The 22,941-nt window shown below is 40.3% G+C and overlaps 2 protein-coding genes across 20 annotated transcripts in view; one reads left to right on the plus strand and one right to left on the minus strand.

Moving 5' to 3' along the window:
- The window catches only part of add1 (adducin 1 (alpha)), a 39,603-nt gene extending 33,711 nt beyond the window's left edge, over positions 1-5,892 (minus strand). For 15 of the 16 annotated variants that reach the window (XR_011520878.1, XM_070552352.1, XM_070552351.1 and 12 more), the window contains exon 1: positions 5,757-5,892. The gene's annotated coding sequence lies outside the window, so the exon portion shown is untranslated. The remainder of the gene's footprint in view (positions 1-5,756) is intronic. The other variant, XM_070552349.1, reaches the window with a different exon arrangement.
- A 7,904-nt stretch (positions 5,893-13,796) lies between these two features.
- sema4d (sema domain, immunoglobulin domain (Ig), transmembrane domain (TM) and short cytoplasmic domain, (semaphorin) 4D) overlaps positions 13,797-22,941 on the plus strand; it is a 47,785-nt gene continuing 38,640 nt past the window's right edge. For 2 of the 4 annotated variants that reach the window (XM_015942859.3, XM_015942857.3), the window contains exons 1-2: positions 13,797-13,933; positions 22,297-22,401. Coding sequence is in view for 2 of the 4 variants with exons in the window: in XM_015942857.3 (XP_015798343.3) it covers positions 22,364-22,401 (38 nt within the window). In the remaining 2 variants the exon portion in view is untranslated. Of the gene's footprint in view, positions 13,934-20,008; positions 20,231-22,296; positions 22,402-22,941 lie in introns of those variants that run through there. The other 2 variants (XM_054744418.2, XM_015942858.3) reach the window with 1 other exon arrangement.

The raw sequence follows: 22,941 nt of genomic DNA on the forward strand, positions 1-22,941 counted from the left end.
TCCTGCCATGACAGTGAGGCCTCTCATCCCAGTTCATAGAGATTTTTTATTGATTTCCACAATGTGCTTCCTGGAAACAAAACACCAACAACCAGCAGTGGAAGAGAGAAAACATCCCAGTTAGAAACGGTAGGGCTGGGCAATAAATCGGAAATGTATCGTTATCAAAATTTCCGACTCTTACCGAGATAATTTTTCTCATGTCAATAAATTTGATAATTAAAAAAAATGAAAGGATGTGTGCAGGTTGGCAACATTCATGTCCCTTTAAGAAGCTGTACCACCTGGAGTCACGTAAAAATGTAACTCAATGTAATACATGTGACAGCCCCATCTAGTGCAACTTTGTTTCTGTGCATACCTGTAGTTATCGTCCATTTATCATTATCAATATATCGTGATATTGATTTTAGGCCATATCGTCCAGCCCTAAGACACAAGTTAGTCACCAATTACCACTCTGATGTTAGTTAGTTGAGGCTGACAGTTTTATTGCCACTAACATTTCCTAACTTCCTTGATCGGCAAGCAAAACTTAAAACTGACCAAAACATCAATTTATTCACAGTCATGTCAACAGAAGATATCTGACTCATTCCCAACCAGATGTCAGACTAAACTAGTTTAGGAGTCTAAACTCACCTGTCACAAGCCGGACTACTAAAGTAGGAAATAATATACAACTTCACACTGAGTGGTGAGAGGTGCCCTGGAAGGGACTGATGCAGCCCATTAGACCACATCAATACAAATGTTCAGCTACAAATCCCATGACAACTGCTGCCCTGAACTCAAAACATGCAGCGTCACGCTGGGAGACAACGTTTCCTCTCAGTGCTTCAGTCTGTTCTTATTAATGTTCTGACATTTCTCACAACAAAACATTTTCACAGAGCCCCTGCTTTAATCAGAATTCATGGCTTGGCAGACAATTTTTGTTAATCCCGATAGTCTAATCCAAACATGCAAATGAAATCTGGAGAATAAAATTAAATTTACTTATAGGATGGTGGATAGTGTGGTGCGATTACGCTATATACTGCGATATTTTTTTTCCTTTGTTTATATGTGTCAAAATGACATGCTTCAAAAAATCCTCATATGGAAAATATATTGCAGCAGAATAAAGACGTCCAAAAAGGTTAGAATGCTCCTCCTCCTCCCGCTACATTCCATTCTGTTGTTCCAATGTCAGCGCGGGTGCACATGTGACATCATGTGTTATCGCGGTAGAGCCAAAAACTTATCATTACCCAATTTTATATTGTTTCTACCTTATATTGTTTATATTGCCCACCCCTATGTGACGGTACAATATTCAAATAAATTACGGTAATACATGATACATAACATCTTACAGTGCAGGCACCTCAGCGTATTTCCAGCTACATTAACCAACCTAACACACCGCAGAATGAACATCTCCATTCCATACAACCAGTTTAAATAAATTATTTACTTTTTGATGGAACGGGCAGCAATGTCTACTGGTTGCCCTCCTTTGACCGCAATCGCTTCCTCTACTGCCCCTCAAAATTGTAGGAGAACTTGACCCAAATAGCCTCCACTCTTTGTGAAAGTGAAGTTTCCATGGAAACCGAACACATCACCATGGCAACACAGAACAGCTTAAAAAAATTACTGTTATGTAAGAAGAGCTGTAGGCTGACATCACGCTGCAAGTGTCAGAACAATGCAAATGTCTTTAAATAAATGTGTTAGGAGCCTTTTTATGTTCAAATCAGAGCATGTCAGAGATGAAAGGTGAGGACTTAATGGATAATTTAAGTGAGAAAAACTAGAAATTAGGGCAAAAAAAAATCTTTAGCTTCTACAAAGTAAAGTGGTCAAATGGATTTGATTCTGCAAACCACACGAACCAGTGTTTTCATGTCTTTGGTGTAAACTGGAGAAAAATTTTCTGCCTCCAACCAAAAATGCAGAGAAGCTAAAGACTGAGTCAAACTTTTATTTACATCTGGAGTAGAGATCAAATCCACTCATCTTAAACATTTACTCTAGAATGCAGAAATCTAGACAAACTGTAGCAGTAGTTAAAGAATTTGCTCTGCAGGTTGGTTTAAGCTTAATTTATACTTCTCTGGAGACACGCATCGCAGAGAAGAGTCACGTAAGTCCTTTGAGTCTCCTTCTCCATTAACTGTGTATGGCGGACTGCCCCGTTGACTGACTTCCATCAATATGGATACGTCACATTGATTGCACGCAGAGACAGTCCGAAAGACAAGTGTAGATTCTGCCTTATGATGGAGCCCTTTCCAGGTGCTAGAATTGAGCCACACCAGAGCAGAGATTCAGTTGACAGAATTTGGAGTCTTATTTCCTGATATTTGGACATCTCGTCTCTGATTGGCTAACAGCAATGCAACACTACCACTGAATGTTTTCTTTGCAATGTTGACGTTTTATCTCAAAAAATAACACAAGCCTAAAGGAGTTCTGCTGTGTGGTGGAGTTGCTAATGCTAACTGTTAGCTTCTACTAGCCGAGATATTCTATGCCATTTTCTGGACGCTACACCAACAACAGCCTTCCCCGTCTCGAGTAAAGATGGGTGAAACCATGAATGTTCAGTGGCAGCATGATGTAGCTCCTAATCCTAGAGTTTCATCATCTGAGCTAAAGCAGGAGATGGGTGCAGAAGACTAGTTTCATATTCAGCCTGCATGAAAAACTCAACGAGTGAATGATTATAATCAGATCAATTAAATCTAAAACTCAAATTCAGTGCTGTCATCAAATATACTGATGATGTTCCTAAAGAAATTAGGTGGAGGCTATTTAACCAAAACAAATTCAACAAGGGAATACATTAAAAAAAAAAAGTGACTCTCAACATGAACTCCAGATTAAAACTTTATTTCTGTTTGTTTTTAAATTTACTTAGGAGGGGCTGATGTTCGCTCTGAAAACATTTTCAGCCTGACAGAGCTGCAGCTAAAAGATCCATATTATTCAGTCCAAAAACCTGCCACTCAAGAGATCTCCAGTGAATAGATCATCAATATCAGCATAAATAAAAAAATCTTGAAATGTTGGGATTTTTGTGTGCGGGTTCTTTTGCAGCCATTTATTTTTTCCTTTAGAGTTTCAGCAGAAACACACTGACAAGACCTCTTTAGATCTCTGAGCTGGATGCCTTTCATTACTAGAATTGCAGAACCTGATGGAAGCAGCTCATGTGTTTCTGTTAATGCACAGTCTCCAAATACGAGTAGGACAGCATTGGGGGGCATTTTAGCACTCCACCGTTCAAGGTTTCATTTTGTGCACATGACTGTCACAAACGAGTCTGGTTTTCTACAGCACAAGAGCAGCAGGCAAACAAAACAAAGAGGCGACAATGTGTGCTGACGTCAATGATCACAAAGCTGGGAAATAAGGCAAAAAATAAATAAAAATACCATTGTACTCTAAATCACATTAAGAGAAAATTTTTGTCAGTTAGCATATAATGTCACATGCAAAATATGTAGTCATTTTTTTCAAAATGGGACTGATTAGAGCAGACGTGTCTAAAGTGAGGCCCATGGGCCAATTGTGGCCCCTTGAAAGGACTTTGTGCAGCCCCCAATTGCATTTGCAGAATGACAAAATTGGTCTCTCCGACATTTTTATGTAGAATTTTTTTACTTATACTTATTTTGAGAAAAATAATCACAATAATATATAATGCATTTTTTAAAAGAAAAAATAACATTTTTTAAACCCTGAGGATTAGTGACATCACTGTTTTGGCCCTCATCTTGAAAAGTTCCCCACCCCTGGATTAGAGGCTAAATACAAGCAATACTTGAAAGAAAAAATCTTATTTTAATCTCTAAGAGGAAACTATAGTATGTTACATCTATTTTTGTGCCACTGAAATAAATAAAAAAAAACATCAAGCAAACAAGTCTTGATTACATGAAAAAATAACTTAAAATGAAAATTAAATTAAAAGCTGTAAGATTATGATATTAAACAACTGAAAAAGTCTTTAAGAACAAAAATAACTGCTTGATTTAAATAACTTCAAACATAATAGTTCTACTCCAAAAGAAAAAGATATGACATTACCTCACACTGGTATTAATCCTCAATATGTGTCTGAAACATCTCCTCTCTGCTCATATAGTTTATCCGATTACCATCAGAATGCATTTATATAACTTCTGACAGAGCAACAAGTAAGCTTACTGAACAGCTTTAATGTCCAGTTTGTTGCAAAGATGCCTGACTGTACTACAAGTACAGCTGCATGGTGGCGCAGTGGTTAGCACTGTTGCCTCGCAGCACGAAGGTCGCAGGTTCAAAACTCGCCTTTCTGCGTGGAGTTGCGTGTTCTCCCCATGCATGCGTGGGTTTCCTCCGGGTACTCCGGTTTCCCCCACAGATCACAACATGCCCTATAGGTTATAAAAATTGTACGTCGCTTTGGATAAAAGCGTCTGCGAAATGAATAAACATAAACATACAAGTATCAATCTGACACACTACTGAGTGATTACATGAGGAGAGGAAGGAAGTAGAGGGTGATGTAGTAAAAAATGAAGGGGAAACACTTTCAGCTGCACTGCAGTCCAGGGTGTGGGCGTGTGGAGAGTGGGAGTTAAACAAACACTGTGTCTCATGTAAGTTTGTCTGCGATTTAGTGTGTGTGTGTGTGCGTGTGCGTGTGTGTGCGTGTTAGAGCCAAGCTTCATCATTTGGTGCACTCATTTTCACAGAAATGCCTGATCCTGTAAGTTAACGTTGTTAAGCAAAAAAAGAAACAGAAAAAAAGAACTTCTCAGGCTTTTCTAGATTTCACACAGCAAAAGAGAATGGGGGGGGGGGGCACATTGGTGTTTATAAGCATGCCAAACATGAATCAATCAATGCACAACACCACAAGCTGCTTTTTCTCACCCAACTCAAATTTACCCCAAACATTTCACAGTAGACACTGCACTCAGTAACTTGAAGTATCTTTTTTTAAATACATGACCAAAAACTACAATGCACTGACTGAATAGTACAGCTGTGGTTTCATTTCTACCACAAGAATGGTTGCAAAAAAAAAAAAAAAAAAACACAGTATTGTGTTCAAATGAAAACTGTATTTTACTGTATATATTTAGGGATGGGATGTTCCTGATCTCATTAGGAATAACACCTCTCCATCTAGCCTCTCGCAGCGTGACATGATGCAGTTTATCGATGTCATCTTAAAATATGCTTACAAGCTAAAAGCCAGCTGACCTGGGTGGATAATATTTTGCAGGATATACGATGACCTCAAACAGGAAACTGCTCAATCACCCCACAGCTGCACAGAACAACCCCAGTCCCAAACACACCCATATAGGAAAAGAACCATTTTTTCCCAATCCAAACGCCTAAATGAAAAAAATAAAGGGAAAAATATGTAAACAAAAAATGCCACTGGGCCTGCTCTGGTAGCAAGCTAACAACACTTAGCTAAACATATTGGGGTGAATGTACGAGACCTCACTTGTTTTTGGTACGTTAAGAAGATTGAAAACATGTAAAAACATTTAAATGTTTATCTGAGAATATCGTTAAGGGTGTGAGAAGGTGCAGAGCAGTATCCTTTCAGACTCGCCCGCGCGCTCACTAAACTGGCAACACACCAGCAAAACAGATTGCTGAACTAGAACGACAACGGCACAAACACATACGTAAACACATGGACCGTATTGCACCTGAAGCAACCGCTATAAGCAAAGTTTATCGAATATTTTGGAGCTTACCCTCTCTTTAACGTTGCGGTGAAATGAAAACTAAGCTATACAACGAGTGAAAGAGATATTTCTCTGTTTTTATCCCCTCCTGTGGTGGGTTTATCTCTCTGCACTCACCCTGGCTCCGCCCATCCATCTTTATTCTACTTGGGTGCGGCAGGAGCTAAACTCTGGTTTACGATTGGTCACTCATAAACACATTACAAAAACAGTGGTTGTGATTGGGTAATGAACTTTAAGCCCGCCTATTAAAGGGAACGTGTTTTTGGGTCCTACTCCAAAATGCACAGAGAAATTGTGAATTAAAATTGAAACAAAGAAACGTTTTAAATTTTCTGGGATCATTACATTTTCAAATAGTCCAATGATTAATACAATATCTCTTGCAAAAATTCCGAAGTTTGTTTGCAAATGTAGAAAATAATTAACGACTTCAAAGGAAAATGCTTAAGTAAAAATTATTCAGCAGGGAAATATATAAAAATTATGTTTTAGTTATATTGAAAGAATGTACACCTGTATCTTTAGAGATTCAATATGAATATGGGGGATATTTTTAACACATTTCACGAACTACTCAGTATCTACCACTAGATGGTAATGTTTTTCCACTTTACTGTTATTATTATTTTATCTCTCCAGATGAAGAACCAGTGAGATGTCAAATTCATTTGCAAGAGTGACCTTATCCAGGAAGGCAGCATTAAACAATACAGAGAATTAAACAAAATCACATGTTATGACAAAGCACAGAGAAAAACAAGCAAAAGCACCGTTACAAAATCAGGTTTGGGAGCATTCGATATGTGTGAGGCTTGGACGCAGGGGCGTAACACTGCTTCTTATATTCACAAATTACAAAAATAAAATAAAATTATTCTTCTGAACATTAATCATGACCGTTATAACAAAAGTGTGGAAGAAATAGGTCAAGCCAAATGTTCCAACCACAGGGAATTGGTGATGTGCGCTCTTTATTATAGAAAACTTGCTTTCATTTTCAAGAAAAATGTGAGGAACTTTACAAGTAATGTGCATGATATAAAGACTTGACTTTTGTTTTTAAGAGTGCCTTTTCTCTATTCTTTGAACATTTGAAGCTAATTTTTAATTTGTATTTTTCTCCACACAATGCCTGATATGTTCTGTTTGGTTGGCACATGTAGAATTACGAAAACTGAACCACAACTAAGGTATGGGGACTCTTGTCTTAATAGTTCGGTGGGATCATGAATGAATGAATGAATGAGTGAATGACAAACATTAAATTGAAACATCAAATAAAGATTTTCATAGAATTAAATAAGTACATAGCAAAACACAAAATATTGTAAAATAATTGTTCAAAATAAAGTAGGGGAAAGGTTAAATCATTAAAAAATTTGCAGTGGAGCTAGCTTCTGTAACACTTGTGGCTAAAATATCTGACAAGTCCAACTGAGGAACCATGAAATGTAACATTTGTGAATACTGTAAATTTTATAAAATAGCACATTAAAGACTTTAAAATTTTTGAGACTGGAAATGTTTATGACAAGTGACTTGCTAAACTATGACTAGTTATTTTCTTGTCTGTTTACCTTGTTTCTCCAAACTGAGGCTGTTCAAACGGCTATCAACAATAGGTAAGACAGCAACGGTTCATTTTACTAACTGTTGATTAAGGTTGAATATAAATATGATTGTATTGCCTGCACCCTCTTCAAGAGTGATCCAAATGCCTTGACCTCTGACTCTTGTAGTGTTAATCCTGTTCCATACCAGTCGACACACTCATGCACGCACATCCTGACTGATCCCAGAACAGCGCTGACCATTTTGATATTGTGAATAATTGTGGTCTGCTTCGTAGCATGGAAACACCCGCTAGGGAGTCTAAATATAACCAGCTGAGGTGTCTGAAGATCCTGGGCATGAAGATGATATACTGAAAATACGCGCCTCACTGTGGAACTTTCCAGATCTATTGTGTGACGTTGCTGAGACTTGTTTCTGTTCTTTTCCATCTGTGTTCTCATTGGAAGCTAAGGCTAAAGTGCAATTAATCACCTGTGAACTTTATTTACATTTCAGTACTAATGTCTGGGTCACTTGTTTTCTCATAGACGTCCTTGAGAGAGTAACGAAAAAATCCACCTTTCGTGTTTCAGGTAGCACTGATCACCTTCTGTAGCTCGTTTAAAACTCCTAACAATCTTCCAGGAATGATAATGAAATAGTGTATGAAGTAATATGTTGTATTGCATCATATCGTATCATATTGCACTATATCGTATCATATTGCATTATATCATATCATATTGCATCATATTGTATTGTATCATATTGTGTCATATCATATCGTTTTGTATCGTATCTTACTGCATTGTATTGCATCGTATTGTATCACATCATATTGCATCACATTGGATCATATCGTATTGGGTCATATCGTATCTTATTGTATCGTATCTTATTGTATCGTATCTTATTGTATCGTATCTTATTGTATCGTATCGTAACATAACGCATCGTATCGTATTGCATTGTATCATATTGTATCGTATCGCATCGCATTGTATCATATTGTATCGTATCGCATCGCATTGTATTGTATCGTATCGACATGATGTAGTTCTTGTCACCTTCGTTAATGAACAGTAAAATATTACTGCAGGTTAATTGAGCAGGTAATTTTCCAACATTTGCTATTCAATGAACCCACAAAGCAGCCACAGAAGAAGACACTGTTGCATCTCCTACCAGCAGTTACTTCACTTCTACTCAATGATGGTATTGTTCTGGACGGACACACACACACACACACACACACACACCCTCCTCCTCAGCCTCTTACAGACAAGGGTTAGCCTTTCTTTCCTCCAACCTGTTTTTTACTCACTCTATTATGAACATGTTGTATAACCTTTGACCCCAGAAAGTTAACCACACTGTTGTCAGCACACATGCAGTCCCCTATATATTTAAAATTCAGCAGATTTGTAGCTTTAGCTTCTAACATCTTCAAAAAACTGACATAGAGATATTTTTAAAATGAGACTTCTTCAATCAGCAAATGCAGAAAGTGAAGGAATTGTTGCAAAAGCAGTGAAAATGAACTAACATAAATTTTTTTTTCAGAAAAATGTGGAAACTGTTATTTTTCAACTCTTTCATTACCATCAAATTAAATATTTAAATGTCATTCAGTACTGGGGGAACGTGCAGATATAAGTAGAATTTGAACGCAGCTGCAGGCAGTTTATCTGCTTGGGCTGCATGGTGGAGCAGTTGGTTGCACTGAGGCAATGCAGCAAAAAGGTTGCCGGTTCAAATCCCAGCTGCAGCCTTTCTACAGTGCGTTATGTTCTCCCTATGCGTGGGTATGGGTTTTATTCAGGTGCTCTGGATTCCTCCCACAGACCAAGATCAGGCATATCAGGCTAACTGAGGACCTAAAATTGTCCCAAGGAGTGAGTAACTAGCAGTTGTTCTTGTCTGTGTGGCCCTTTGATCTCCCAATCACCCCCAATAAATAGGCACAAGCTCCCAAAAACCCTGGAGGAATAAGCAGATTAGGTAATGAGTGAGTGAGTTGTTTTGGCAACATAACATTTAATGTGTTAAATAATTTATTAACTCATTGTAATAATTCTAGCAATTGTGCAAATGTCCGTGCAGCGCAGACATGGTGTTATTCCTTTTCCAAAAGAAATATAGACCAGTCAAGGATGCAGACTTTGCTGTTACTGAAACTATGTAAGTTCAACGGTGGCAGAGGAGTTAAGTGCCTGCCCTGTAATTGGAGGGTTGTAAGTTTGAGCCCCAGCTGCTGCAGTCGTTGTGTCCTTGGGCAAGACACTTAATCCGCCTTTCCTGCTGGTGGTGGTCAGAGGTACCGGAGGCGCAAGTGTATGGCCTCTGTCAGTGTGCTCCAGGGTGGCTGTAGTTCATCACCACCAGTGTGTCGATGTGTGTGTGCATGGGTGGGTTGTAGAACCCTAGAAGGCAGTGTATCAAATAATGGTCATTTACCATTCTGCAAATTGTTTAGAGCTGTGACGACCCTGCCTGAAATGGAAGACATTGTTTTTAGTCTTCAACATCAGTGATGCCCACAGACGAGTCACTCATGTTTCTGACGCTGATCCCAACACACTATTGCATGACAACAGCCGGAACACTGACTCTGATTTATGAAATGTTAAACCTGCAGTCCCGTTTTCTCACAGCAGTCTTACACATGTAAACTGAAATGTGAACTAAGCAGCCTTTCTGCACAAAGATGATACTTGCTTAGTCTTTGCATGAAAGAGTTTTAGTTTACATTCCTGATGCAAAGGAAGACAGTGTTGAAATGTCAAGATACTCCTAAGTACCCAAAAGCATCTCAGCACTGAACTTATGTTCACCTCACTGTAAGGTGCCATGGTTACGTGACAGCTTCTGATCTTTAAACAAAATTATACACCAGGGACACCATTAGACCTAAAAGCTTTGTGATTTCAGATTTTATTGACCAGTGATTTTGACAAAGCTTTACAAAAAGGTTTGAGCTTTTATCTATCTCTGTATTTGAAGAGATTAAATAGTTACTGAACGTCTCTCGTGTCTTTCTCTTCTTTTTATCTTTTTCTCCTTGCCATTATTTTGAGTGTTTTTTTAAGTACTATTGGATTGTGAAATTTATTGCATTGCTATTTCCAGGATTTGCCAAAAACAGCTATAACTCCACAACTTCTCAACATAAGGCAATTATATGGTGATCATATAAAACTCACGAAGATGGTGGACAATATAAATTCTCTAAGTCTAAGCCTTTAAAAAGAGTGTCAATTGTTAGATCATTGTTATCATCATTAATGCATATTTATTGTAGCTTATACTGACACCTAGTGTGTGATTTTTGATGCTCATCTTTGACAAATATATTTCTAAAATGCAGGAGACGTGCAGGAAAAAAACTGGCCAAATTTAAGAGTTGGTCAAAATTCAACATAATCACAGATCAGATTTTCTTTTGCTATTGCTACGTGAAAATTCTTTTGAGTGACAACTGATTACAAGCTCATCTAAAACAAAGGCATTTTGTGAATTGTAGTTCAGTGGGATTAACTAGAATCGGCCAAAATCCGTATCAGCAGTTTAGTGGTGTATAAAAATTATAAATGGGTTTTGGCCATCAAAACCAGATTTGGTGGGGTAGGGGTGTCAACACCTCTCATGATGGGGGCCAAATTGGGAGGCAATTTAAATCATTCAGAGAGCCGCAAATGGGCCCCAGGCCACACTTTGGACTAGCCTGTTGTCAGGGGCGGATCTACAGGGGGGCAAGGAGCGATAACTACCAGCTGAACCTTTGCTTCCCGGACAAAATCCAACTTTTTTGTCCTTAAAATATGCCTTACCTTGGCTTTTCATTATATATGTATGTATATTTTTTTACGTGGCCTCTGAAAAGTGTTACACACAGCTAATAGCTACAGACATGGGTGTGTTTTCACCAGGTGTGTCCTAGAAGTGTAGTGTTGCGAGGCTCTGCTAAATTTACGCTTCTGGTCTATTTTTATGCATTATGCTTCCGGAACACGACAAGCTCTGCTGTTCAAGTTGAGCCAGAAAGAAAATCAAAAACGGGAGCAGTTTAAAGGTGCAGTATGTAAGAATATAGTTGGGATTCATAGTGAGAAAATCCCAAAACAATCTAATGTTCCAGCCATTTTGGAAGGAAGGTTCTACTGAAACATATTTCATATCCAGCTGGCTGCGGGGATTGTCAGGGGTTCTCCTTTCAAAAGAAAAGGAGGAGAGGCGTAACTCTTTACCATCAGTGAGTGTGGGGTTGCCGTGTCTCCTGCGAGCTAATACCGCAGTGTCGACAAGTTTAATTTGACAACGGCCAACAAAAAGCTACAGAGTTTTTTACCCCCAAATTCCACTACCTCCGCTCCGCTCCGCTCCGGTCCGCCCCCGCCTTCCGCAGCCGCTCGCTTCCGAACTCAATTTTTACTGGTACCCGCTCTACAACGGCTCCGCTCCGGTGCGGAGACCTGAGGGGGGCAAACAAGCATGCGCGGGATTTTCGAGATCTTGCGATACAGTCCGAGCAATAAACGCGGAAGTTAGATCCAAACACCCGTTGTGCGGGAGAAGCATCGGAAATGAGCTGTTTAATCTGCCCATCATTGTGTTGAGAGATCAGCAGTGTTTGGATCAACAAAGTGTGACTACTTTGATAGTGGCAACTGTATTTATGGCTTATTTTTGTGCATTTAAACTTCAGCCGCCATTGATAGTTGTTAAAAGTTGTTAAACCTGTGCATATGAAACAAAAAACGCCTTTTGTTTAGCGATTTATTGTGAAAAACGGAAGTTGTGCTTGCTCCTTTTCCTGTTGGGCCGTTGTGATTTCTGTCCATTTACTGCGGAGGTGCTCCGGCGTCCGGCAAAAATAGGATCGATTCTATTTTTGCCGGACGCCGGAACAGAGGGCGCCGCACGGCGCCGCACTGCCGGAGCACGGCCGCAGTAGTGGAATTGCTCTGATTGACTAGAACGGGACCGATTTTGCTCCGGCGTTCGTGTCGGAGCGGAGCGCAGCGGAGCGGAGGTAGTGGAATTTGGGGGTTAGAGTGGTTGCAGTGACCAAATTTTACCACAGGGTGTCATTTTTACTTTATTTTTACACACCTTTGGCATCCAAGAAACTCTGCAATAGGAGATTTCCTATTGTCTAATTAGTAAAAAAGAGGACATGTGACATCAATTTGGCTGCGGTTGAACTGACTTAATCATTTGTGATCCTGCAATTCTCGTGATTTCAGGATCTTGCAGGACCAGCTGTTAAGAACTTATTCTCTGGGTCTCAAGCGCTCCAGGGAGGAAGGGTAGGACGTGCCACTGAGGTCGCAGGGAAAATGCACCTATCACGTCACATGTGTAGTGGAAAGTCAGGATCAAGCTCTCCTCAATGTGATGACTGAAATCAGTCCTGTAAAACCATGTAGGTTTTATTTATTCTGAATGTGTCTTCTGTGTAGAGTTATTTATTTTCGATCAAAGATTAATGTCCCCATTACTGGTCACACACATTGGTGTGGTGAAAATCGTCCAATGCATTTGACCCATGTGGGGGAGCAGTGAGCTAGACTGGCCTGCCAGACTTGTCCTCTGTTTAATTCTGCACAGAGAATGAGTCTGGTAACTCACAGGCAGAAAGGCACTTGAGGGGCGGGATGAGGCAGCTCAAAAATAACCAATCAGAAAAAAGACAGAAGCCGACTGTACAGCGTGATGCTGTAGTTTTGTAGCTGTAGTAAAAAAAGGCGTCTGGCAATGGAGAAAGTATCTTATAATTTTTATTTTTTTTAGAAGAAATGCTTTTAGCGCTTCTACTTGTTGTGGTTTTAAAGACATTCAAATCATTTAGAACAGAGGAAAGAGCCACAGCGAACTCTGCCGCTGTCTTCGTTGTTTAAGAGAAACTGAGCGTCGCTGTGTGTGACATCCGTGACGCTGTAGTTTTTTAGCTGTAGTTAAAAATGGCATCTGGCGACAGCGCAAACATCTTTATTTAGAAGAAAGGCTTTTAGCAGTTCTACTTGTTGTGGTTGGGGTTATTTGAATAGGAGAGTTCCCTGCCCCTTTCTCTGTCTGTGCAGAATTAAACAGAGGAGGAGTCTGGCAGGCCAGGCTAGAGATGAGCTGCAGACACGGCAGCGCTCGGAAACTATTTGGAGGTTTAGTGGGACATTAGTTTCTTTTTAACATAGAAATTATTTTATTAGAAGAAATAATGACTCAAAAAAAGACGTTTTAAAGCTGTATGTGGACGTTTTGTAGACTAAATTGACAACTTTTTTCACATTTTCAAACAATCATTTTCTCTTGATCTTGAAATAAATTATTGCACCGCCTGCTGGTATTTAGGCAAACGTTTGTGTATAAAAGAGTGAAAATAAAGGCAGTCGTTGGAGATGAAGGAGTCTCGGGATGAGAAAGCTACCTGAGTTTGTTTCCCACCCCCCCTCACCTCCCCGCCCCTCCCCCTCCCCCCAGTCACTCGGCGACGCCTGAATCACCCTGGCTCGCGCTGCCTCCGCCGCCATGCTGAGCTGGGAGACAGAAGCAGCGACTCTCTAAACTTTTATCACTCTGCGGCTAGACTCCGTTCACACCGGCAAAGAGAGAGAAACCCCCTCCTTACGGTGAGTACATTAGCGCTTTAAAGCCTCTATGGCGCTGGCAGCACCTCTTTTCCCCGTAGCACCGTGAGGTTTGTGTGGAAATGTGATTTACTTAGGTGTCGTCACTTCTCACCCAGCTGCACTTGTTACTAGCCCAGGAATGCAAAATGGTAAAGAAACGTACTCTTATTTTATTTGGCGTGAGCTTCAAACTACTTTAATCTCATTATTTAAACCTCGTTTATGAAAAATAAACAATCAAGTTAGCTTTCAATGATGCGGAAATTCACGCTTTTAAAGGGCAAATAGCACCTGAATCGGCTGATGTTGTGCGCCAACAGCTCACTCACTTTATTTTAAACTCCTTCCACCGAAGATACCGCTCTGCCACCCAGAGGTCACCCAGGGGTCTCTGCTCTTGGCATGCATAAATCAAGGCTTCTCTTTCATTGCAGCGACAAAAGGCCATTTATTGACAGTGCTGAAGCACCGCCGCATACACGCAGCGCGTTTGAGGAGCAGGGGAAGCATCTTGAAAGCATTCGTGTGGGAGAATGCCTTCAGCCACACTCTGTTGTGTCTCTGAATTTGGGTTTTGGTGTTTTCCCAAGGTCAGATGAGAAGTTCAGCGCAACTAGAGCTCATCATTCACTTTCCCATCTGTTTTCTTTATCAGATTTAGCTGTGCAAATGAGAATTTGCTTCCTCGTGTCACTGTTTTTGCAGCACAATCGACTAATTATTTGATTTCTTTGGAGTGTTTTCAGACTGTTTGACTCTGATTTGATTCTGCACAAGTTTGGTTTAAGTTTTCTTCTGATCTTAGCTTATTATTAAACATCTAGTAAAAGTAAAAGAGGAACAACGTTAAAACTGTCACTAATGGTAGTCCTAACCTTCATTAATAGTCTAAAACAAAAATAAACGGTGTTGGAAAAGGATCAAGAAGAAGCAGATAAATACAAATGCTCTCATTTATTTTTCTATTGATAAATTATGCACTCTGTATTCTTAAATTGTACAATATTTTTACCTATCTTAATTTGTTCATTCGAGCCATGTCACAAAGTCACGGGCATATTTTAAAGAGCTTTTATGTTTGTGTTTAAAGGTGCATTATGTAAAAATGAAGCAAAAGTGACATCCTGTGGTCAAATTTGGTCACTGCAACCACTTTAAGCAATTCTGGAGCTTTTTGCCGGCTGTGGTCAAATTAAAATTGTCGGCGCTGCGGTATTAGCTCGAAGGAGACATGGCAACCCCGCATTCACTGATGGTAAACATGTTACGTCCCTCCTTTCTTTGGTTTAAAGGAGAAAAATTGACAATCCCTGCAGCCAGCTGGATATGAAATACATTTCAGTATAACCTTCCTTCCAAAATGACTGAAACATTAGACTCTTTTGGGATTTTCTCTCTGTAAAATTCTCACTAATTTCTTACACACTGCACCTTTAAAGGCCAAGTTCATTGAGAAACCGTTGAGACTCATTTTTGAAATATGATCGGAGTTTACCATGCAGGTTAAATGTGAAAATAGTCTTCTACTCCTATTTCCTGAGTTAGCCGTTGATAGAAAATCGATGGGGAAACACTCAGAATAGAAAAACCTGTGACAATTTTTCATCATAACATTAATTTAACCTTCATCGACTCACCCAACTTGACTCACAACAGGGACGGCTGTAGGTGGTTTAGCATCCAGGAGAGAGAAGAGAACGTCTTGGCTAGTTGAAGCTAACTTAGCATTAACAACTCCACGACATGACAAAGCTCCTTCAGTGTTATTTGTAGAGATAAAACATCAACATTGCAGAGCAAACAGAGTCAGTGGTAGAGTCGTGTTGCTGTTGGCCAGTTCACGGCGAGATGTCCAAGTATTAGGAAATAATACTCCAAAACCTGCCCAACTCTGATCTACTTCCTGAAACAGGAGTGCCAGAGCTTTTTTCCCACAGTTTGACTCAAGGCATTCATTTTTACCAGAGAACATTGCAAATGTATTGAAAAAACAAGGTAACTTGGTTTTAAACTCTTCAAGCTTGCTGACAAAAATGCTTGAGAATGTTCCTCAAGAGTTAAACAGTACCTTCTGAAATTACATGGAGGCTTAGTTTACCTCTCATAAATACTTTAGAATTTTGGAACATGTTAGGATGTTTTTAATTTTTCCCTTCAAGTCAACTGTTATGCTTTCTTAATGTGTTTTCCACAGCGCGGTACATCAGCCATGTTTCTCCTCACTCAGCGTTTTCACCAGAACACACCGAGTGTGTGATGTCCGCTCCCCAGTAGCAAATTCTTCCACAGGTCCTTCCTTGGGTCATATTGGGCATGGGGGCAGCCACCCAGATCTTGTCAAAACTGATGAGCTGGTTGGCAATCTAGCAAGCCAGAATCATGTCAGCCAGACCCTAAGGGGGGGCGGCCCAGAGAGGCAGCCATAGCAGGATATTGCTCTGTGATCGTTCACCAGACAAATCATTAAACCACTGGCTGCATGCCGCTGAGCGGTTCAGCCTGTCGCTCCAACTTCCCCCCCAGGCTATAGTTTGTTGTGAGCTTGTCTATGTTTTTAGCATCATCTCTTGTCTGGCAAATAAAATGAATTATTTTCATTATGCAGCATGTGTACTTTTCTTCCTTGCTTTTTTGGCTTTAATTCACCCGATTTTATGGGTGAAACTTTTCCATTAAAATAACCCTTCCTAAACAGAAATGAGCCTTTTTAACGGCATAATTTGATTAGTTTGGTTTACAAGCTAACCAGCCTTAAGGGGTTTTCCTCATTTTGCATTGGAACCACGAGATTCACACATGCAAAATGAAATTACACAGAACTCTCTGGCATGCAAACTCCTCGCTGGAGTTCTTTTAACATCAAGAATCAATTTAAAATTGGAAATTATGTCAGTAAATGGGAGGCTGAATGACCTGCTTTATTTTAGACATCTTTTTCAGAAAAGATGTTTACTTCGGATATTGGTGGTTATTTACTTGGTTGCCTAGTTTGGGTTTAAGACCAATGTTCTGGCAGTTAGACAGATTTCACTCTTTTAAAATGCTGCAGCATTAAAGTTTGTTCCTCCTGGAGCTGTACGTTTATACAGGGAGCTGGCATGGAAGTGCCATATTTGTGTTCAAATCCAAAAGCAGTTTCCAGACTGTCACGTCTTCATACAGGGTCTTCAGTTAGTGACTTAGATTTGATTGTTAGGCATCTTTTTGCTTTGCAGTTCCTGCATCTGAAATGTGTGGAATATCTATAATTGAAGTAGGGCTGCACGATATTAGGAAAACCTGCGATATTCCATAACAGTGCTTAATATTGCGATATCGATGTTACTCACGATAAATGAACAAATACTAAAGTATGCAGTGTTGATGTCGTCTGGCGTGTGATGTCTGCTCTGGGTTCAAAGCAAACAAAAACTAATGCATGAATTCCATTACAACATAACATTTTTATTGCAAAAACATGCAGCTGCACCTGCTACTGTATTAGCAGCAAAACAACAAACTGCACGCATGCAGTTTCTCAGTGACTTTAAAACATCACCTCCACCATAAAACTTTTTCTGATGCTCCAAATACAGAAAAACATCCCTTACCAGGGTTTTTGAATAAATAAAAATATCTGACAATAAGTTTAAATGTTAAATAATAGTTAACATCACTTAAATGCAACAGCAAATCCTCTCATTGCTACTGAGCATTTTCTCCACTTACGTGGGTATGATATAAGGCTGTTGCTGTAATTGGGAAGTGAATGGTGCTGGGCCAAACTAGGAGAATATTAAGATTTTCTGAGGGAAAGAGAAAAACAATTGTCTACCTTTCAGAAGAGGAACTGGCAAAAAACTACATGGAAAATATGTGAAAACGTTTGTTTTAAACCCCAAATTGAACAAGTTTACCTAGATCTTAAAAAGCAGCTCAGATGATGAAACTGCAACTATGATTCTGATAGCAAGCTAACAAATTGAACTAAGACAACCGGCTAGCAGAGCTTCTGACTGACAGTTTATGTGCAGCAGCAAATCAACTATCCTGATTAACAAGGTTATAAAAGCTCATAAATGAAAAATCACTTTTGATGTGTGGTTGAACTTTTCCAGGCCCTCTTTAGCAGGGTGGGACTGGGAGGAGAGTGCTGTAGCCTTTTAGCTGGAAGCTAACCGGAGCATGGGGCTAACCTCACCACCCGGTAGAACACTAGCGACATGAAGGTGGGTTGGTTCACCGGCACATGTCGGAGTCAGCCCGGTTACTATCAGCTGCTTAACGACACCAAGCGGACTCACGTTCTCGTTTGAAAGCAGCACTGATTCCAGAAACCTCAGCACAAAGTGTGTTCGTTGCTCTGAGCCAGCATGACGAACAAGGGAACGGCGACGCTAACTCAGTTCGGGTTTTGCGTTCCACCCATCCTAAGGGTCTACGTAGGGGGCGGGCGTATTACGGAACAGACCCATCTGATTGGCCGCACATCAGAAGGGCTACATTTGATTGGTCAAATAATACTTCCGCGTAAAAAACAGAGCTGGTTTACAAAAAGTTGACGTATGACACGGATGGAAATGTTTGAACCAAACGTTTATCACCGTTTTTGACGTGCTTTGCAATGGGCCTATCGCACGTCCTGTTATCGCGTTGACGATAATTTTTCGATATATTGTGCAGCCCTAAAATGAAGGAACTCTTATTTGATACAAACACCTTTTTTGCTTTTGGCAACATAGTTTTTCTCCTAAAAGTTTTTCTCAGTACCTCCTTTTTGACCCAAAGTCAGACAAACCACAAGATAAAAGATGAGAAAACTGATGTCCACAACAATGCTGTTTACCTTTGGGATGTCACAGTCAGAGGAAATAAGGGAGGTGTTCTTTGATCCTGCAGCACCCTCATTGTTATAGTCCTGCATGAGTTAGAGGGTAGGGGGTTGGTCCAAGCTGCTCTGATGTTGAGGTGTGTTGTGTAACCCAGACATCTAGGGAGAGGGGGGAAATCCCCCACCTTCATTTGAAAGCCACAAACCACCTCGGCCGCACCCAGTCTTTGCACCCCCATCTCCCTCAGGCTGGAATAATATAAAGACTGTAACATCTGGCTCCATATCAGCAGCAGATAGACATGTGCAGGTGCTTTGTCTCTGGGCGTTTATGCTACTGACCATGCATAATGCACCAGTGGATTCCTGAGGTGTCTCAGCAAAACTGCCTCATAAATGGTTACAAACATATTGGAAGATAAACTCCTTTTTTGTTGTTCTTTGTTTAGCAAAGCTATAAAAAGACTTCTCCGCCTTGCAGGACCTGCTCTGATCATTTCATTGACCCAAAGCAGCAACTATGATACAGCCTTCTGTTAGTTGTGTCATAATAACGAAAACTCCTGGTAGTTTGTGAATATTACCCAGATCCTACACCCAAAGCCTCCGACGGATAATGCTGAGTGTGCAGCAGAGCTCGCTCATCTGTTGCTGCTGAAAGCTTGAAAAGGTTCCCAGCCTTGTGCTGCTGGGAGCAGGGAGCTGGAAGGGAATGGGGCCGGGGGAGATAACGGCCTACAGTACATTCTGTTGCTGTGGAGAGGATCCGTTTAACGCCGCTGACTAACTGTCTGTCTTTGTTCAGGTGCCTTTATTTTGTAGATGACTGATTAGAGTGGGGTGAAGTTGGAAAATAAAGAAATTCTGATAGGAACTTATCTATGCAATTTGATTTGTTAGCGTTTGCATTGAAGGAAAGTGTGTGTGTGTGTGTGCGAGCGTAATAAGGGCTGAGTGTGTTGCTTTTTTCTCCCTTTATAAGAGACAAGTATGTCCCCACAACAATGGCCACACTCCCACAGACGCTCAACACGCTAACCTCAGCCCCCTCCCCCCTCCTCTCACCCGGCACCCCAAATTATCCCTCCCCCTCCGCTGCATATGTGTGTGCATTGATGTTTTCCAGAGGCGCGATCCGTGCACCGTCGCTCTCCGCTGTTTGACTGCAGTGACACGGGGAAAATGCGGTGCACCTTGTTGTGTCAGACACTCTGATGGAGACTGAAATGAGTCTTGAAGGCGAGTAGCGCTTTCTCTCAACCTATGGAGGCATCTTAAGCTTTTTCTTTTCTCTGGTGCTTGGCATGATTTATAACGAGGAGGGATACCAAAGGAAGAGGTGACAGACACTGGATGATCATTTTTAATTTGTTTCATTTCAAAAATTGGGATCCTAGGTATAGCAGAGTGACGAATCCCATTTTGGAAAAGCCACTCCTAAAGCGTTCTTCCTTATGAAGCTGCATGATCTTCCCATCGATATCAGGGTAAGATTTGTGTTGACACATGACTGTTGGCACAGTTTTCTGTTACACCAGAGGGCACGTTTTTAAAGCTTGTGCTGTAGCCATGTGTGTGCTATTTTTATACGAATTTCATCTGAGGAGTAAATAATTCAGCGATGCGTCTAGCTGCAGGTTTTCATGGTGTGGGACTCTGCTGTACCTTTTGTGAAGAGTTAACCAGAGCTGAAGTAGCTGTTCTGATTGTTGCTGCTTTCAGGCTCTTTTTAAATGCATCCGTTCAGTTTTCTAGTGACTTGTTAGTCACCAGAAATAACCAGGTTTTAATCTTGATGATACACCAACACACTGTCACCACCTGTTGGAGAAGAGTTTAAGTAAAGACTGAGCTGAGACCAAAATATAAGAATTACACACATCAGCAAAGTAGCAATGGTTTGTGAATGAAGACATCTTAACACACTCTCAAAACGCTGTGAAAGCTTTGGGTGAAGGTGGAAAAATGCTAACATCAGTTAGTCAAACCTCTCAGGGCACCATCCTCCTAAGGCTGCTCTGTCCATGAAGGATAGTAGTCGGGATCATTTTGTGTCTATATTGGAATCAGGATTGCTGGTATCCAGACAGAGTTGACATTTTAAGAATTTTGCTGCTTCAGGAGCAGAAAACAGCTGCGACAGGAGGTCAGATGTCCAAGCAGAGGGTTCGGTGTGTGTAAAATGTGCTTTCTCAGGAGAGTCGATGTTTGAAAAATGAAATGCATGGTGTTGCTGGAAGCCACGCCTTAGAGCAGGGATCTCTGTCCTCTTGCACTCCTATTCAGCTTGTTTCCTGTTCTGCAGGTCATGAAGATGCCTGCTAATCACCCAGTGATTAAAATAAAGCGTGTGGAAGCAGGGACGCCTGTAAATTTAATGCATTGTTTCTCTGATCATTCAAATCCAAAAATAAAATTGAAATACACATTTTGTTAACTGCGCAGCCCGGCCTTCATTTATCTCAAGCAGATCTCCGTTTTTGTTGCACACATGAGGAAACCTCCTAGTCTTGACATTTATGTAACCCAGTTTAGCTGAACGTTTCTCACAGCAGTCACTGCTCCGCTTCATGCACCACATTTAGGTAAGCTGCTGACAGATGCATCCATTAGTTGTGAACAGAGACAAAAAGGTGGTTTATTGTCAGTTTTAAACGAGTTTGGGCCGTGTGAATATGTCCTTTAAAACTGGACACAAAGACACGAGTTTAGCAAGACGAGGAACGAAGCATTTCTCTCCTCAAGAAAGAGGCCTTGCAGAAGTGAGTTCAGAGAAGATGAGCAATAGATGTGACATAAAAACTGTTGACCGCAGTGTTAAAGGCAGTCTGTCTGTTATTGAGGCTTGCTTATTTAAATTGCCATGTAATATGTTTCTGCTTTTATGTGGCTCTAAATATGCACCATGCTTTATTAGTGCTGATTGATGAAACGTTCACACTCTGTGCAGAATGAGCTTTAGCTCCACTGTTACTGCAGTTTCACACATTCCCTGCTAGCTGGAGGATTCTTTGGTGCGCTCCGTTTATGCTAGCTGGCTGGTTGGTGGTCTGTCTGCGTAACTATGGTGATGGTGTCCCCCAGAAAGCAGGAGACCAAGCTTTGCTCAAAAGATTGGAAAAGAACTCAGGTCTGCAGAGCTAAATAGCCTGGATGATCACTTATTTTTCCTTTTGTCACAAAAATAACCAAAATTTTCTGTCAGAATTAGATTTGCTAGTAAACGTTTGAAATTCCTCCACCTGCTTAGACAAATGACAAAGAAATTCAACTCATGATAAAAATCAACGTTAATACATGAACTAATTATATGGATAGAATTTTGGGACAAAATACAATATAAATGGTTCATATCTTTAGTTTTTATTCACAAAGTTTAGTTATCTGTGGAATTTCTAAATCTTTGGCTCTTATGAATGAATTAATATAGACTGTTATTCTTGTTGTTGCTTAGGTAATCTTCTGTGTTTGGTAAGATCTTGTTTCCTATTTTCAGATGATGAATACCACTTTAATCTGAAATTAAATCTCCTGTTTTTAAAATCTCTTGCAGATTTGAGTCTCGACACCAGGACTGGACCTTTTGACTATTTCTATATCTGCGAAAAAACAAAGACTTAATGAATCAATATTCGCTCGCCGACAGTATGACTGACAGGTAAGTGGTTTATTTATCATTTATTCACTCGTTTGCACCCTCTGTACTGTGTGGACAGCATGTGAAGAAGGAAGAGGGTGCAGTCTGTGCTTGTACCTTTCTTCTGCTGTGCATGACCTCGTTTTCTGATGTTTGTGTGAGTGTGTTTGGGTGCAGAATAGGGCTGCACGATATTAGGAAAACCTGCGATATGCGATAACAGTGATTAATATTGCGATGACGATATTACTTGCGATAAATAAAAACTTAATTCAGGAACAAAAATAATCAAAAACAAAGAAATAAAAAAAAACGACAAAAAATCATAAAAATGAGAAAAGCAAAAGATGCGAGGAAAGGGAAAAAGAAAATAATCAAGAAAAGGCAATCAATGGATCCCGGTAAAAGCAGAATCAGCAGAAAGAGCAGAGCAAAGCTAACTCAGGTGTTTGCTAACCATCAAAATTAAGTGCTGTCTGCTTCGGGGGCGGGCATTTAACCTATGAGAAGTCACCTAATTGGCCAAATGGGTGAAGAGCTCCTTTTGATTTGTTAAAATAT

This window comes from Nothobranchius furzeri, chromosome 6 (genome assembly GCF_043380555.1).
Source record: "Nothobranchius furzeri strain GRZ-AD chromosome 6, NfurGRZ-RIMD1, whole genome shotgun sequence".
NCBI classification, from domain to species: Eukaryota; Metazoa; Chordata; class Actinopteri; order Cyprinodontiformes; family Nothobranchiidae; genus Nothobranchius; species Nothobranchius furzeri.